At 35.9% G+C, this 17226-nt stretch overlaps 1 protein-coding gene across 5 annotated transcripts in view; it reads left to right on the top strand.

Annotated features, from left to right (window-relative positions):
- Positions 1-16770, top strand: part of NEK1 (NIMA related kinase 1) — a 194621-nt gene extending 177851 nt beyond the window's left edge. For all 5 annotated transcript variants that reach the window (XM_025384760.1, XM_025384758.1, XM_025384756.1 and 2 more), the window contains 5 exons: positions 3743-3894; positions 8560-8768; positions 9767-9897; positions 10061-10193; positions 15516-16770. In XM_025384760.1, coding sequence (XP_025240545.1) covers positions 3743-3894; positions 8560-8768; positions 9767-9897; positions 10061-10193; positions 15516-15529 — 639 coding nt within the window. In that variant the 3' untranslated portion in view covers positions 15530-16770. The remainder of the gene's footprint in view (positions 1-3742; positions 3895-8559; positions 8769-9766; positions 9898-10060; positions 10194-15515) is intronic.
- Positions 16771-17226: the final 456 nt, after the last annotated feature.

Genomic DNA, 17226 nt, shown 5'->3' with positions numbered 1-17226 from the left:
GGTCTCGATCTCCTGACCTCGTGATCCGCCCGTCTCGGCCTCCCAAAGTGCTGGGATTACAGGCTTGAGCCACCGCGCCCGGCCAAGGAGTAGAATTTTTTAGTTGAAATTCAGTTAATGCAAGTAATACTGAATTCATTCACTATGTTATATGGTTCTCTACATTTTTGAAAAAAATAGAACTAACCAACAATAAAAACTGAAGGAAACATTTTAAGGTTCCCTAAAATTTTGTACTCCTGTTTGAATTTTTAATGGTACCAAATGCTAGATGTGTAAATTATTATGTAACAATCATGAAAAAAAAAAAAAACTATACATGAAGATCTCAGGCAGTGTGTTATATAGATGAGCCGTTATTTTCAGAAAGAGTTCTTTTTGTGGATGTTAAAACTATAGAATATTGTTTAAACAACATAGAAATAGTAGAATCAGAATTATAGGACTGAAAGTGTTCTTTTATAAAATTCTCTTGTCCAAAGATGAATAAACTGCTTCAAACTTACTAGTCTAGTATCCAGAATCTACAAGGAACTCAAACAAACTAGAAAAAAACAATCCCATCAAAAAGTGAGCAAAGGGCGTGAATAGATATTTCTCAAAAGAATATAAACATCCAACAAACATATGAAAAACTGCTCAACATCACTATTATCAGGGAAATGCATATTAAAGCCACAATGAGATACCACTTACGCCTGCAAGAACAGCTGTAATTTTGTTTTTCTTTTCTTTTCTTTAGTTTTTGAGGTGAAGACTCGCTCTGTCGCCCAGGCTGGAGTGCAGTGGTGTGATTTTGGCTCACTACAACCTCCGCCTCCTGGGTTTAAGCAATTCTCCTGCTTCAGCCTCCCAAGTAGCTGGGATTACAGGCACACGCCACCACACCTGGCAGATTTTTGTATTTTTAGTGGAGACAGAGTTTCACCATGTTGGCCAGGCTAGTCTCAAACTCCTGACCTCAAGTGGTCCACCTGCCTCAGCCTCCCAAAGTGCTGGGATTGCAAGTGTGAGCGAGCCACTGTGCCTGGCCAAGAATGGCCATAATTAAGAAGTCCAAAAACAATAAGTGGCTGGGCGCAGTGGCTCACACCTGTAATCCCAGCACTTTGGGAGACCAAGGCGTGTGGATCACGAGATCAGGAGATCGAGACCATCCTGGCTAAAACGGTGAAACCCCGTCTCTACTAAAAATACAAAAAATTAGCTGGGCGTGGTGGCGGGCGCCTGTAGTCCCAGCTGCTCAGGAGACTGAGGCAGGAGAATGGTGTGAACCTGGGAGGCAGAGCTTGCAGTGAGCTGAGATCGTGCCACTGCACTCCAGCCTGGGCAACAGAGCGAGACTCCGTCTCAAAAAAAAAATAATAGTAAAACAATAGATGTTGGCTTGGATGTGGTGAAAAGGAAACACTTTTACACTGCTAGTGGGAATGCAAATTAGTACAACCACTATGGAAGACAGTATGGAGGTTCCTTAAAGAACTAAAAGTAGAACTATCATTCGATCCAGCAATCCCACCACTGGGTGTCTACCCAAAGGAAAAGAAGTCATTATATGAAAAAGACACACACACACACACACACACACACACACACACGCATGTTTATAGCAGCAAAATTTGCAGTTGCAAAGATAAGGAAACGACCTAACTGCCCATCAACCAGAGTGGATAAAGAAAATGTGGAATATACGTACCTCGTACCTCGGAAGACTACTCAGCCATTAAAAGGAATGAAATAATGTCTTTTGCAGCAACTTGGATGGAGCTGGAGGCCATTATTCTAAGTGAAGTAACTCAGAAATAAAAAACCAAATAGCATATGTTCTCATTTGTAAGTGGGAACTAAGCTGTGAAGACACAAAGGCATAAGAGTGATATAATGGACTTTGGGGACTCATGGGGGGAAGGGTGAGAGGTAGGTGAGGGATAAAAGACTGCACATTGGGTACAGTGTACACTGCTTGGGTGTTGCATGCACCAAAATCTCAGAAATCACCACTAAAGAACTTACTCATGTAACCAAAAATCACCTGTACCCCAAAAACTATTAAAATAAAAAAATCATTTGTATTGTTAAAAAGATGAAAAGGAAAAAAAATAAATAAATAAATCTACAGGGAAAAAAGCCTCCAAAGCCAAGGGGGAGTCAGTGGGGGGACTTATTAGTCTACCAGGGAATACTGTGAACATGAAGGGCTTATCCAGTTGATAGCTGTCAGATTAGTGGGTTGGTATAAACCTGTTCCGGCAGGTAAGTTGTCAAATTACATGACCACTTGAAACTTCTTTTGGTTAGCAAAAGGAGTAAACTAGAATTGAGATTATTTTATCAGGGCCAAAATATATCTTAGCCTAAGAAATATTGCATTATTTTATGTAGTCCCCTCAAATTTAAGTATATAATGCGTATGTGCTATTTATTGATTAGCAGGTACCTAAGGAAACCATTTCTGGTATATAGTGCTAGTTTATAATATACATGGTTCAAACCATTAAAATAATTAACAAGGAACGTGTTATTCTGCAGACACTGGGAAATTCAGCAAAAGAAATACTTTCGGTACCATCACTAAGTGATTTAATAAGCAGTGTACTTTTACCAACTTGTAGTTCCTAACAGTTTTTCCCTTGAATGTGAGAACATTTAAATTATATTCAAATAATGGAAATCTTTTTCATTATTCTCAAAAACAGATTGTACCAATAAAATTGGCCAAGTATATAAATTTTCATTAATATGCTAAACATTGTGTTTTCCCCACAGGCTCCCATCTGGTGAAGAGTTCTTATCAGTGCCTTAGTAGTCATGTTTCAAATCTCACAGATTCCTTTAGGGTTAACCCAGCTGTGAGAGTTATGTATGTAGTTAGTTGTTTCATAGCCCTGTCTATCACATTCTAATTGTTGAAAGGTTGTTGGACAGAGGCTATTTCTATTATTCCTTGTCTTATCCAGTACAGATTCACATTTTCAACACCTCAACTGTGCTTTTTTCTTTCCTCAACTCAGTTGACTGAGTTTCTTCTTACTATTCCTACAAATTATGCTCAGCATTGACATCAAAGTGCTTGTCCTTCCAGCCTTCTGTTCTAGTGAGAAAGCTTCCACTCAGTCCCATGGTCAGGGAAGCACTGATAGGCTTCTCTCTGCACTGATTTGAGGCCCCTGATTTCACCAGTATGTGGCTAATCAGCAGTTCCTACCATTGAGTGATACAAGGGGCCATCAATTATGTGTGGTGGCGCTTAGCCAAACTTCGGACTAACATGCTGCAGCATTTGGGCAAGACTGTGTGGGGCAAGTTGACCATAGGAAGATGAGAGGAACATTTAGCAGAAACACCATGAAAGAGGAACAAATGGGTCATGAGTGAGAAGGAGAAAACAGGTAGTTTCTAGCACTGCCTGATTCCTGACAGATATCCAAGTCCATTCCATGTATATACCTAAATAAACACCTCTCCCACTTTTCAAAGGTGGTATCAGGGAATTCCTGTGCTAGAACCCAAACATAACTCACAAGTTTAGTTTCCTGTGAAACAAGACTGAGCTGAAATTCAAGATAATTAGGTTCTAGCTTTATGCAAGTCACCTTTGAATCCTCTAGCTCTAAAAATATTTTTTATATATATATTTATATATATACCTATGTAACAAAATTGTGATTGGTTCTAGTTTTCTCTCATTTTTATGTTTTAATTATCTTTCTCCTAATAAGAAATTTGTTGATTTTTATTTTAGATGTTAAGGACATGTTCACTTCCAGATCTCTCAAAGCTGTTCAGAACCCTAATGGATGTTCCCACCGTAGGAGATGTTCGTCAGGACAATCTTGAAATAGATGAAATTGAAGATGAAAACATTAAAGAAGGACCTTCTGATTCTGAAGACATGTGAGTATAATGTCGTTAGTAAACAGCATTAAAAGAGTTTCTGAATTTATATGTAAAAAAAGAGGGAATAACTTAGCTCTTTTTTTAAATCGTTAACCTCTGCTTTTATATCTTCTGTATATTATTTTTATCTATTTTAAGAGACAGGGTCTCACTCCGTCACCTAGCTGGAGTGCAGGCTGGACACAGTGGCTATAATGTCATTGGTAAACAGCATTAAAAGAGTTTCTGAATTTATATGGAAAAAGGAGGGGATAACCCACCTAGCTCTTTTTTTTCATCATTAACCTCTGCTTTTATATCTTCTGTATATTTATCTGTTTTAAGAGACAGGGTCTCTATCGCCTAGCTGGGGTGCAGGCTGGACACAGTGGCTCACGCCTACAATCCCACCAACCACATTGGGAGGCCAAGGCAGGAGGAATGCTTGAACCCACAGTTTGAGATCAGCCTGGGCAACACAGCGAGACACGATCTCTACAAAAAAATTTTTTTTTTCTTTTGAGATGGACTCTTGCTCTGTCACCCAGGGTGGAGTGCAGTGGTATGATCTTGGCTCACTGCAACCTCTGCCTCCCAAGTTCAAGTGATTCTCCTGCCTCAGCCTCCTGAGTAGCTGAGATTACTTGCCACCACACCTGGCTAATTTTTGTGTTTTTGGTAGAGACGGGGTTTCACCATGTTGGTCAGGCTGGTCTCAAACTCCTGACCTCAAGTGATCTGCCCACCTCGGGCTCCCAAAGTGCTGGGATTACAAGCGTGAGCTACCACATCTAGCCAAAAAAATTTTTTTAAATAGCCAGGTTTGTTACCACACACCTTGTAGCCCCAGCTACTCAGGAGGCTGAGGTGGAAAGATCACTTGAGCCCAAGAGTTTGAAGCAGCAGTGAGCCATGATCATGCCACTGCACTCCAGCCTGAGCAACAGAGTGAGACCCTGTCTCAAAAATGAAAAATAAATAAGCTGGAGTGCACTGGCATGATGATAGCTCACTGCAGCCTCCAACTCCTGGGCTCAAGCAATCTTCCCACCTCACCCTCCCAAATAGCTGGGATTACAGGTGTGAGCCACTGGGCCTGGCCAAGTTAATTTATTATTGCAGAAAAATAAATTTATAAATTTAGTGTACCCTAAGCACATACTGTGTTTATAAGTCTATAGTAGTGTGTAGTAATGTCCTAAGATAAGTACCCTATAAAGTTTACCATTTTTTATCTTTTATACAATGTTTTCACTGTACCTTTTCTATGTTTAGATATATTTAGAATAGACAGATATCGTTGTGTTACAGTTGCTTCCAGTATTGAGTACAGTCATACGCTGTACAGGTTTGTAGCTTAGAAGTAACAGGCTCTACTATATAGCCTAGGTATGTAGTTAGCTATACTGAGTAGGTTTGTGTAAGTACGTTTTATGATGTTAGCACAACATGAAATTGGCTGTAACAATGCATTTCTCAGAATGCTTCCTGTTGTTAAGTAATTCATGACTGTGCTCTACAGTTTCCCAGGAGAATGACCAGAAAGCTCCACATCCACCTCCTGCCATGTATCATTTCAAAGCCATGGCAATGGAGAGTTACGAGGTTGACTAGTTTTGTTCGTGTGTGTGTGTGTACACATGTGTAAGTACACACATGTGGTCTGCATGTAATTGGATTGTTTTCACAAAATTGCTTTCTTTGTGATTCATGGGGAATCCTGAATCTAGGAGGGAAATTTAACAAGCAATACCTCTGAGAGCTGTGAGGAGTGATGGCCCCTTAGATAAGAACCTTCCTTTACCTTGTTCAGTGTTGGTCAGCCCTCTCAACCCCCTCAGACAAATGTTACACACTTTTTGGGGTAATAAAACCAGAGTTTCCTAAAATGAGGTGAGAAGGTACAGTGTGTTCAAATCACCAGGAGAAAAAGTTATAAAATATTAGAATTTTTTATAATTTATTTTGTAATTTCTTTGAACTTGTTTCTGTTTTTTACTTTTACCTTTGGAAAGAACTTGTATTTTGATCTGATTGAAAGTGTTATATCACTCTCATAATGTTTTCTTCCGTAATGAGTTACATAGATCGATGCTGCTGGCACATTTTATTTTCTGGTTTTTGGTTCTTTTTTAAGCCTTGCCCTTGCAAACTTCTTAAGTTTCTAGTGAAACTTTATTTTTAAAAGATTGCCTTTTTCATTTTTCTTAGAGTTCTGTAGATTTTTACTAATGACCTTACAATCTAGAAGCAAAGTTACCTTTTTACTTTTATTTCTTCTACTTGACTGTGGTCATTGAACACTGAAATATTGTTTTTATTAATCCTGTTGGAGAACATAACAACATTTAGGATTTTTATTGTTGACAAACTGCTAAGTAAAATTTTTTTTTAATTTTTTTCCCAAAATTTTATGAAATCATTTATTTTTATCTGAATGAACTGCAGCTTATTTGTGGCTTGTGTTCTTTTGTTTTTTTCTTTCTTCTAAGCTGCTAAGTGTGTGTTATGCATGTGTTCTTTTAATGAACAATTGATGACAGAATATTATTTTAAAACTTAAGTTAGAAGCCTTTAGTATTAATTGAAAATTTTGAAAATCAAGTTGTTTTTAAAGTATGTTATTTCATATTGTTATAGGGATATTTCACTTGATGTTTGTTTGGAAAATTATTTTTATTTTTTGGTCTAAAATTTAGTCAGGGTTTTATAAGAAAACCAACTAAAAACTGAATTCAAGACCAGATTTTTTTTAAGTACCTTAAAGTTTTTTGGTGCTCATTTAGTAAAAGATCTTAATCTTCTCATACTTTCTTACAGTGGCAAGCTTAGCTGCCTCAATTGAATACCATCTGCAGAGGGCACTAATTCCTCTAGGCTAGCCACTAGATGATTTTATGAACAGGTCAATATTTACTCGTTGTAGTAATGGTACATAGCAGGTGTGCATGCTCCGTTGATTTTTTTTTTTATAATAAAATTTTTTTGGGAGATAGGGTCTTACTCTGTTGCCCTGGCTATAGTACAGTGCTACAATCATAGCTCACAGCAGCCTTGGACTCCTGGGCTCAAGCAGTCCTCCTGCCTCAGACTCCCTAGTAGCTAGGAATACAGGCTCATGCCACCACGCCTAGCCAAGTTTTTTGCAATATTTTTCTAGAGAGGTCTCGCTATGTTGCCCAGGCTGGTTTCAAACTCCTGGCCTCAAGCAGTCCTCTTGCCTCAGCCTCCCAAAGGGCTAGGATTACAGGCGTGAGCCACTGCACCCAGCCTAAATTAGTCTTGTAATTGTATGTTAAGTTAAATGCTACTAGTGGGATGAGTCAAGAGATTAGACACTATTTTCTCATTCTAATTAGATGCCTAGATTTTCTATAGCTCCTACAAGTCAAATTATAGGAGTTTATATATATAAGTACAAAATGAAGATATTTCTACATAAAAAGATTATTTACTCTTTCCCTTAATGGAAATTATATTGACAGTCTTGCACAATAGTGTTTATATTTTAGTTCTTCAGTACATATTTGATTTGAGTCTAAACTCTTAGAAAAGCCTTAATTAGCCCTTGTGTTCTATTAAGCATTGCCTTCCTGATAGATGGAATCCTCGGCTTAGGTTCACAATCTCTTTCAGAAGTCTTCAGACATCTAAAACATCAATTAACTCCTTTAGTCTACAAACTTTTCCATTTACATTCCATGTTAGGAGAAAGAAGCAAATCATAAAAGGCAAAAAAAATTTCTGAGTATGTTCCTCGGATATTACAGAAGTGGTCAAAGGCCTAGATTTCAGTGCTCTGTCATTTACTGACTATGTGGCCTTGACCAAGTCATTTAAACACTTTGGTTCATAGTTTTCATGTCTCTAAAGTGATTTTTTATGGATAAAATTTGAGTAATAGGATAAAACTGTTTAAAAAACGAAAGTTCTATATAAATGTAAGGTATTATTTATGTGACTTATTTCATTCCAGCATCTATAATCCCATGAAAACAGAATTAATATTCTGACCAGTACTTTAGAAACAAGATTCTCCAGTGAAGAATTGTGATGATTGGTATAGGGTAGTTACACAGAAAATCTATTTATTATGTATTTTAGAACATTTTTAAGAATAAGCATCTAAAGATAAGATTTCTGGTGACCATTTTATTCACTGGGTCATCCTGTTAACATGAATATATAATTTCCTAAGTATTTCTGTTTCTAAAAGTTCAAATGCCCAATGGGCATTTATGTGGAAAGCCTTTTGTATAGTGTCTAGCTATTAGCCACATGGATATTTTGAAAATTACAGAATTCCATAAAAGAGAAAATAATTTACTATTATTTGTTTTAGAAAAACTTCTATAGTCTGGCCTCTTAAAATATCAAAACATTGTTTCAGAATTTAAGCAATGAGTAACATTAATAGTTATGTGATTCTCTTTGGCAAGTTGGGATCATTTTAAACAAATCATCTTCTGGCTTATGTATTCCAGAATATGTGTTGTGTTCATCGTCAACTTACTGGTGAAAAACAATGTAGGTTTTTTCCAGATTTTTTGTTATCAGGATTTTTTAAGTAGAAGTGCCTACATATTGAGTAAAAGTAATATTTCAGCATGAGGTAGTTTTAGTTGTTTAACTTCGTAAATTTCAGTATGTTTGAAACTTTCAGTTAAACCTTTTAAATTTCAGTGTGTTTGAAGAAACTGACACAGATTTACAAGAGCTGCAGGCCTCAATGGAACAGTTACTTAGGGAACAACCTAGTGAAGAATACAGTGAAGAAGAAGAGTCAGTCTTAAAGAACAGTGATGTGGAGCCAACTGCAAATGGGACAGATGTGGCGGATGAAGATGACAATCCCAGCAGTGAAAGTGCCCTGAACGAAGAATGGCACTCAGGTGCATAATCAGAGTTTTGGACCTTTTTCTTTTTCAGTTTACAGATATTTCAAGTGGAATATAGTTTTCTAATCTCTGCTGTGGACCATTTCCAACTTTAAATACAACTGAAGCATGCCTCTGGGTCTCTCCCATTTTTCACTCTTTTTCTTTTCATACAAATATGTGATTTTCCATTTTTTTATTAAATTTTTTTTCTTTACTATTATGTCAATGCTTTTTTGAAGCATTTTTATTCTAATCTCCATTTCTTGACTGATTTTTCCAGTAATAAAGATAATAACATTGTTTTCTTGTCATTCTATATTTTGGAAAGAGCTTCTGCATATATTAATCAGCAGGGTTAACACTGAAAGCAGTTTTTAAAGTACTAAAAATTCGTTTCATAAATTTGGAAATTTGCTCTTTCATAACATTACCCCTAAGATGCATAGAAAGTGTGTCTATTTCAGTAACTATATTATGTTAATTTAGGAAGAAAAGCTAATGTGAAAAGACTAAGTAATGTTTTTTTTCAAAGTATCTTGAGCATGTACATGACAAAACATGTTGGCCATTTATACTTTCCAGGTGCTTTCCTGAAATGTAATGATGTATGTCTTAGGTTGTCTACCTTCTGCAGGCTTTTCCATGGTATGGCCCGCATTTATTACCAACTTTTGTAGTTAGGGTTAGCTGCTTCAAAGCAAAATATGGAGGTGTGCTTTTTCCACTTTTTTATTCATTTAAGTAACATCTCTAGGAGTGTTTTGATTCCATCCTGACTTATTTTTTATATCTATAAAGGAAAAGTAACATTCTTGTTTAGACAGATTTATACATAATTTTTACCAAATAAAGGACAAATATTAAAATGACAAAAACCGTTTATAATGAAAGTAGAAGTAGTCTACTTCAATGGCATTATTCATTTGTCATAGAATTTTAGTCTATTAGGGTAAGAGTTATCTTATTCAGTCTTTTTAAATTAAAATATCTATTTTAATTTTATTTTTTAGATAACAGTGATGGGGAAAATGCTAGTGAATGTGAATACGATAGTGTCTTTAACCATTTAGAGGAACTGAGACTTCATCTGGAGCAGGAAATGGGCTTTGAAAAATTCTTTGAGGTTTACGAGAAAATAAAGGTAAGTGAAAAGTCAATTAAAACACTTAAAATGTGCTCTGTTTGAAGGTTAGAGAAATGTTAATGATCTTTATCGGTCATTAGATTTATTATAAATAAAAAGGGAAGTCTACAATTAGAGAAAGTTATTCAAATATTAATTTATATTTGGGAATTTGGTATAGGCTATTCATGAAGATGAAGATGAAAATATTGAAATTTGTTCAAAAATAGTTCAAAATATTTTGGGAAATGAACATCAGCATCTTTATGCCAAGATTCTTCATTTAGTCATGGCAGATGGAGCCTACCAAGAAGGTAAGATTTCCTCACATGTCTGTATAATTTTCAATAAATGTGAGAAAAACAAGATGATACATGTATATGACTCAGCTTACATCACATCCGTTTTGTGAAATCTACGTGGGAACTATATTACTTTTAAGCAATAATAATATTAACTTTGTCATATACTTTTACTGATCTGTCATATACTTTTACTGACTGAAGTCCTTTAAGTCCATATTTTTAATTTAATTTATAAGTAACCTTTGAATGAGATTTTTAAAAATCTTACTAGATAGATTGTTGGACAGCTCTAGCAATTAGAATAATCCTAGCTGGGTGCAGTGGCTCATGCTTGTGATTCCAGCGACTTGGGAGGCTTAAGTGAGAGGATGGCTTGAGGCCAGGAGTTCGAGACCATCCTGGACAACATAATGATAGGTTTCATTAAATTTTAATTAACTAGGCATGGTGGTGAGCACCTGTAGTTCCAGCTACTCAGGAGGCTGAGGTGGGAGGATTGCTTGAGCCCAGGAGTTTGAAGCTGCAGTGAGCTGTGATTGTGCTACTGCACTTAGCCTTGGTGACAGAGCCAGACCTTGTCTCAAAAAAAAAAAAAATAAAAGTAAGATTATAAATTAGAATAATTCGTGTTTTTTTGTTTTTTGTTTTGAGTCAGAGTCTTGTTGCCCAGGCTGGAGTGTGGTGGTATGATCTCAGCTCACTGCAACTTCTGCTTCCTGGGTTCAAGTTATTCTCCTGCCTCAGCCCCCTGAGTAGCTGGGCCTACAGGTGCCACCACGCCTGACTAATTCTTGTATTTTTGGTAGAGATGGGATCTCACCATGTTGGCCAGGCTGGCCTCGAACTCCTGACCTCAAATGATTCACCCTCCTTGGCCTACCAAAGTGCTGGGGTTATAGACATGAGCCACTGCACCTGGCAAAACTCTTTGACACAAAAAGCAATATGTAAAATTTTGAACAACAATTTATTTCTAGATTATTTGCCCAAACATTAATCTTATTACTTTAAAGGTTTAATTCATAGACTAAAATTGAGGGTTTTAAATGTTGATGCTTAATTTTAGCAATAAAAATGTTTATAAAATTTATTTGTATTCCATACAAAATTTGTTTGCATATTCATACAAAAAAGTCTAAGATTGCATTTAAATATGTGTATATATAGTAAGAGAAAGAACTAAGTTTTAAAAAAATCTGGGGAAGTGAACATATTGGACAAATGAGCACAAGCCGTATAACATGAAGCCAGGAATGAGGAATATAAACTTCATGTTCAAAAGGTCTCCACATTTTCTAAAAACAGGAAACAAATTTGGTGCTGGTCTTTCTCACAAAGCAGAAAACCTAATTAATTACATGAGTCACAGTATTCATGAGACAAAACATTTTAGTTGCTCAGAGGACAGCTATTTTTGGTATTGAAACCAAAGGAACAGTTTTCCCATGATCTTTAAAAGGAGGGCACTATCATACAGTGTTCCTCAAACTTGAATAACATATGGATCCCTTTAAGGGGCAAAAAAATATTTTTTTCAGGCACAAGAATCCAAGGGTCTATAAACCCCAATAAAAAAAACCTCAAGTCTTAGTCATAGAAAATTTCTGTCAATTGTGAATTATTACTGTAAAACAGATGTTGTATTTTTCTAAATATTAAAAATTTTTATCAAAATGAAAATATAAAATGTAGATATTTTCTGATAATTGTGGATTTCTTATTTTATTGGGATCTTGAACTGCATTTTACGAAACAGTGCTATAATGGAATGAAAAGTATCCTCAGTAATTTTTACAATATTTAGATTTCATGAGACTGTTTCTCATATGTCATGCTGTAAGTTAATGGCACGAAGCCAGAGGATGATTCCATTTCAGCAATTCTGTGGAGTATATCAAACCAATTCTATTCATATTCGGACTATTCCACCTCCAGGCGGTTCTCCTTAAGTATTGTTTCAATAGAGCTTTTCTTAAGTAATCAGCAACAATGTGTTTGGGGTTCAGTTTTGCTGGACAAGGATCTGGAGAGCTTTTAGTTTGCTTTGCCCATTAAGTGGAGAACTGTAACAATCAACTTATTCACGAGGTAGAATTGACATCCTCTTTTGACAACTGAGTGGCTTCAAAAGGATATACGCCTACACAGAAGGCCATTTCCCCTGCAGAGGACCGAGAATCAGGCTAGGTTAATACACCACTCAAGAAGCAATATCAGATTTTCTCTAGTACACAAATGAAAGGAAACGAGAACCCCAAAGTTCTATATCATAAAGCCTGACAGTAATTCCTGCAGCCTAGAAAAAAATGTAAAGCAATTAAAGGCAAATGCCTACCCTGGCAATCTTTTCTAAAACTCTTAGTACATACCATTACAGCAGGTGTAGCTTAAAAAAAAATTTAATACAGCCCATAAAATATTATAACTTACTGCTATAGCTACTAAAGAAACTGGTTATAAAATGGATATTGAACTGTGTGGATGACTTGCTGTTTTATATTGTTAATCATGAGAGTTAAATGAAATGACTGGATTTAGATTTCATATTCATCAATTCAGAATAACTGTTTTTGCAGTCCTTCACATTGGAAGTCATTAGAGCCCGTATATAGCTGTTCTTTTTTATTTAGGGGGTTTGGGTTGGGTTTTTTTTTTTTTTTTTTTTTTTTTTTTATGGAGATAGGGCCTGGCTCTGTCACCCAGGTTGGAGTACAGTGGCATGATCTCAACTCACTGCAAACTCCGCCTCCTGGGCTCAAGCAGTCCTCCCACTTCAGCCTCCTGAGTAACTGGTACTACTGGCGTGAGCTACCATGCCCGACTCATTTTTGTATTTTTTTGGTAGAGATGGCATTTCACCATGTTGCCTGGGTTTATCACGAACTCCTGGGCTGAAGCTGTCCGCCCACCTCAGCTTCCTAAAGTGCTAGGATTACAGGTGTGACCCACCGTACCCAGCCCACCTGTCTTAGAGATAGTTGTCCAGACAGCTATCTTTTAGGGCACATCTAGGAGATAATAAAGCCATGTCATCTGCATATGGTACTTACACACTTTTATTCTCTGTGTTGGGGAAAGGGGAGAGTAAAGAAGGGAAGGGGTAAGCAAAATTTTATCTAGCTCACCCGAAAGTGACATCAAGTCATTAAGGTACAAGTTAAAAAGAAGATTGTCAAAACACATTTCCGTTTTATTTCACTGGAAATTGTATGAGTCCTGAAGAGACAGCCTTGGCTGTTTAACTCTCCTGATACTGTTATGGTGCAGGTTTGGTAAGCATCAGTATCTTCAGCCATTGATAAAGTTAATGCTTTTTTGTCCATAGCTGGATGCTGTCTGGAGTCAGAAGTCGAATAGAGCTAATGAAATGTATAAACGATTTGATAGTATTCGTAATAAATTCTTCCACAAGGAGAGAAGGAGTATAATAGCTGTGTCTGGCAGAGGCTACCATGTTCTCACATAGAGTCTTAGCATTAGCAGCCCAAGTTTATAGATTCTTTTTTTTTTGAGATGGAGTCTTGCTCTGTCTCCCAGGCTGGAGTGCAGTGGCACAATCTCAGCTTGCTGCAACCTCTGCCTCCCAGGTTCAAGCGATTCTCCTGTCTCACCCTCCCAAGTTGCTGGGATTACAGGCACGCACCACCACACCTGGCTAATTTTTGTATTTTTAGTAGAGACGGGGTTTCACCATGTTGGCCAGGCTGGTCTCAAACTCCTGACCTCAGGTGATCTGCCTCTGTCTCCCAAAGTGCTGGGATTACAGGCATGAGCCACCACGCCTGGCCATTATAGATTCTTAAGAAGGAGACACATACCTTCTCTTCACACTCATTTTAGGTGGAATATTGGGCTGCGTTTATGTAATGAAATGTTATACATCAGCTAAAATGAGTGAATTAAATTCCATCTATCAATATGGATAAGCCCCACAAACAAGATGAGTTGAATAAGTAGAATATTATACCATTTATGTAGTGTTTATAACCAATTTTATTTAGATGTGCATGTGTATAATAAAAATAAAAGCAAAAACCCATGAGTGGGAAGAATACACATCAGTTTCACAGTACTGAAAATGCCCCTGGGGAAGAAGAGAAGGTAATAAGGTTGAGAAAGGGTACTCTCTATCTGTAATATGCTTTTACTTAAGTAATCCAAACCACTATGGCCAAAAGTTAGCTTTTGTTAATTCTACATATTATGGATATGTGTGTTCATTACTTTCCTGATTATTTGAAAAGTAAGTAAATATAGTACAGAGTGATCAGTGTTACTTTGGAAGCAATAAAATGTATGTAAGTTGTAAAGTAAAGATCCAACTACAGTGGTGGTGACAGGATCGGTCTTCCTAGGGGAGAGGACATCAAAGTTGGATTCTGAAAGATGAATGGGAATTTAACGCAAATAAGTACACATACGGGGAAGGATGCAAAGTGTAGTAGGGAACTATAAGCAATTCAGTGTTCCTACAGCATAAATTATAGGGGCAGTTGAGGAAGGTGGGGAATGAAATTTGGTAAGATGAGAAATATTTAAAAGACCAGATCATGAAGGGCTTTGTAATCCACATTAAGGAGCGTGGATTCCATTTTGAGGCAGTAGGGAGCTAATGAATGTTTTAAGCAGTGCAGTGATTTAACATGACCCTTGGATTTTAATGAAAGATCACTTTTGCTAGAATGTGGAAGATAGTGCTTGGATGTAAGATTAAGTTAACCAATCTGTTTAATTCACTTGATTATAATCTTTAGAATTAAAAAAATTGAAAATAACAAAAATGTCTATAAATAGTAATGGTTAATTATGTCATATCCACTAAATAGAATACTATGCAGACATTGAAGTCAACATAGAATATATCCATGATTTATTCTTTAACATTTTATTGTCAAATTTTTATTGTATTGAAAATTTGAAAGAACTTTACAATGATCACCCATGCACCCACCACCTAGATTCTAACATTTTTTCTAATCTTATCTTATGTATCCACCTTTCCATTCACTAGGGTGTTTTCAGTGGAAAACCTAGGTTTCAAAACTGCATTTTAGTGTAATTTTTAAAAGATATTTGTGTATGCATGGGAAAGCATTGTGGGAGGATTTATATAAAGTTAACGTTGGTTATCTTTCGCTTATAGAGGATTTTTGCTTCCCATTTTATTCTTCATTGTATTGTCTGAATATTTTACAATGAATGTGTGATACAATAATTTTAAAAAATGTTTAAAACTACATGAAAGCTCTTCTCCTTTAGTGTGAACAAGAATGAGTTTTTTTAAGTAGATACAACTTGATTTGAAATGAATTATTTTTCTTTTTTCTACAGATAATGATGAATAATCCTCAAAATGATTTTTAATCCTCAACTATATGAAAGCATTTGAATTTGGCTCATCAGAATAACAAGCTTCAGTGGGAAATACAGCAATTATTTATTTAAAAAATCAGATTTAAGATGGGCTTGCTTATTGCCTGAAAAAGATGGAGAAACATGCCATTTTTCAATGAAGATTCTAATATTTTATCTATTTTATTTTTTTCATTGAATTCCATGGTTAAATCCTATAAAATATATACTTTTTAAATCATCCAACCAAAGCATAGGAAACATTGACCCAGAACCTGACTTAATGGTTTTGAAGATTTACTATGCAATAGGGTAACTCTGACTTTCAGCAAATGTCTTTAGGTTGAGGGAATTACCTATGTCATGAAGGACCTGTCTGTGGTTTTTCAATGAAGTCTTTAAGAATGAACTTTTTTCTGTCTAGTACTTGTTTTCATTCTGGCCAGCAGTTCTACATTAAATCACCTTGTCGAGGGCTCTATTTAGATCTATACATTTTGAAGATGAAATTTTTAGCCTTAAAGTTTATATTCGCAAGTCCTTTTACAACCAGTGTGTCTCCTGAACTAGCACACAGGCTGTAGAAACAGTCTTAGAAATCATTGAAAGATTTGATTATGAAAGAATAGCAAAATTATATTTCCTGACATATAAAATGTTGGTTTAATGCCTTTATTTCTCTTTAAGGACCAGAACCAGGAATACTATATTGAAAAATTAGTCTGTGGATTTAACATTGACCTAGCATATAGCTTAAAGTTGCTCTTTTGGTTTTTAACTTCGTCTCATACATATGCTCCAAGGACAATGTGATGTTAAAAAGGAGGAAATAATTTTTTTTATTTTGACACTGTGGCAGTTTTGGTAACTAGGATCCTAGGGAGGGAAATGTTTGCCTCTTGAACTTCTTTCCATTATCAGAGGATTTAGTTAGGTCGTTAAGATGATGATCACACAGCTTCAATCACAATATGCCAAGTATAACCTGGTTTCATTAGTGGTGTCTACAGTCCAGATGTTCTTCGTAATAAAAGCAAAGTTTTTGAACCTCTGAGTACAAAGCAGGCTGGTTGGCATAATATGTAATTTGAAAAATAAAATCTTATCTTGCAGCACTATCAGTATGTTGAATTTATTATGTGTATTATTTCTAATATCCAAAACTAAATACTTGATTTTTTATATGTGTGTTTATTTTCTGATATTGCTATTAAATTTTTATCTACCTGAAGTATATCATTGATTGTCTTTTATTTATTAGCACTTTTCTCAATAGAAGGTTTTCACATCAAGCTGAGAATACTTTTGTTGGTTTTGTACCTGATGATTTCTTTCTTCATAATGGAAGAAAATGAATTCTGTGCTTTAATTGTGTACAATCCTGAAAGATGGTCATATTTTGCGGAGGTTATGTGTTAATTCTTAAACTATTACAACTATTAGAAAAGGGTATAATATAGTAGAAAATATTGTTTTAGCCCTATTTCAGAAGATGTTATATGTGCAGGAATAAGGATGATCAATAGCATTTGTGCTATCTCCAAGCGATTAGCAGTGTGTGACTCTAGAGTGTTGTTATGGAAAGATTATGCCAGGTAGGAAAAGGGCTATTATTTTTCAGTAAGGTCTGTTATAAGTGTTGGAGTTGACATGTAGAAGCATCTGTAGATTCATAAATGTTAGCATTAAA

Source organism: Theropithecus gelada, chromosome 5, assembly GCF_003255815.1.
Source record: "Theropithecus gelada isolate Dixy chromosome 5, Tgel_1.0, whole genome shotgun sequence".
Classification (NCBI taxonomy): Eukaryota; Metazoa; Chordata; class Mammalia; order Primates; family Cercopithecidae; genus Theropithecus; species Theropithecus gelada.
This window is presented reverse-complemented; position numbering and strand designations above follow the sequence as displayed.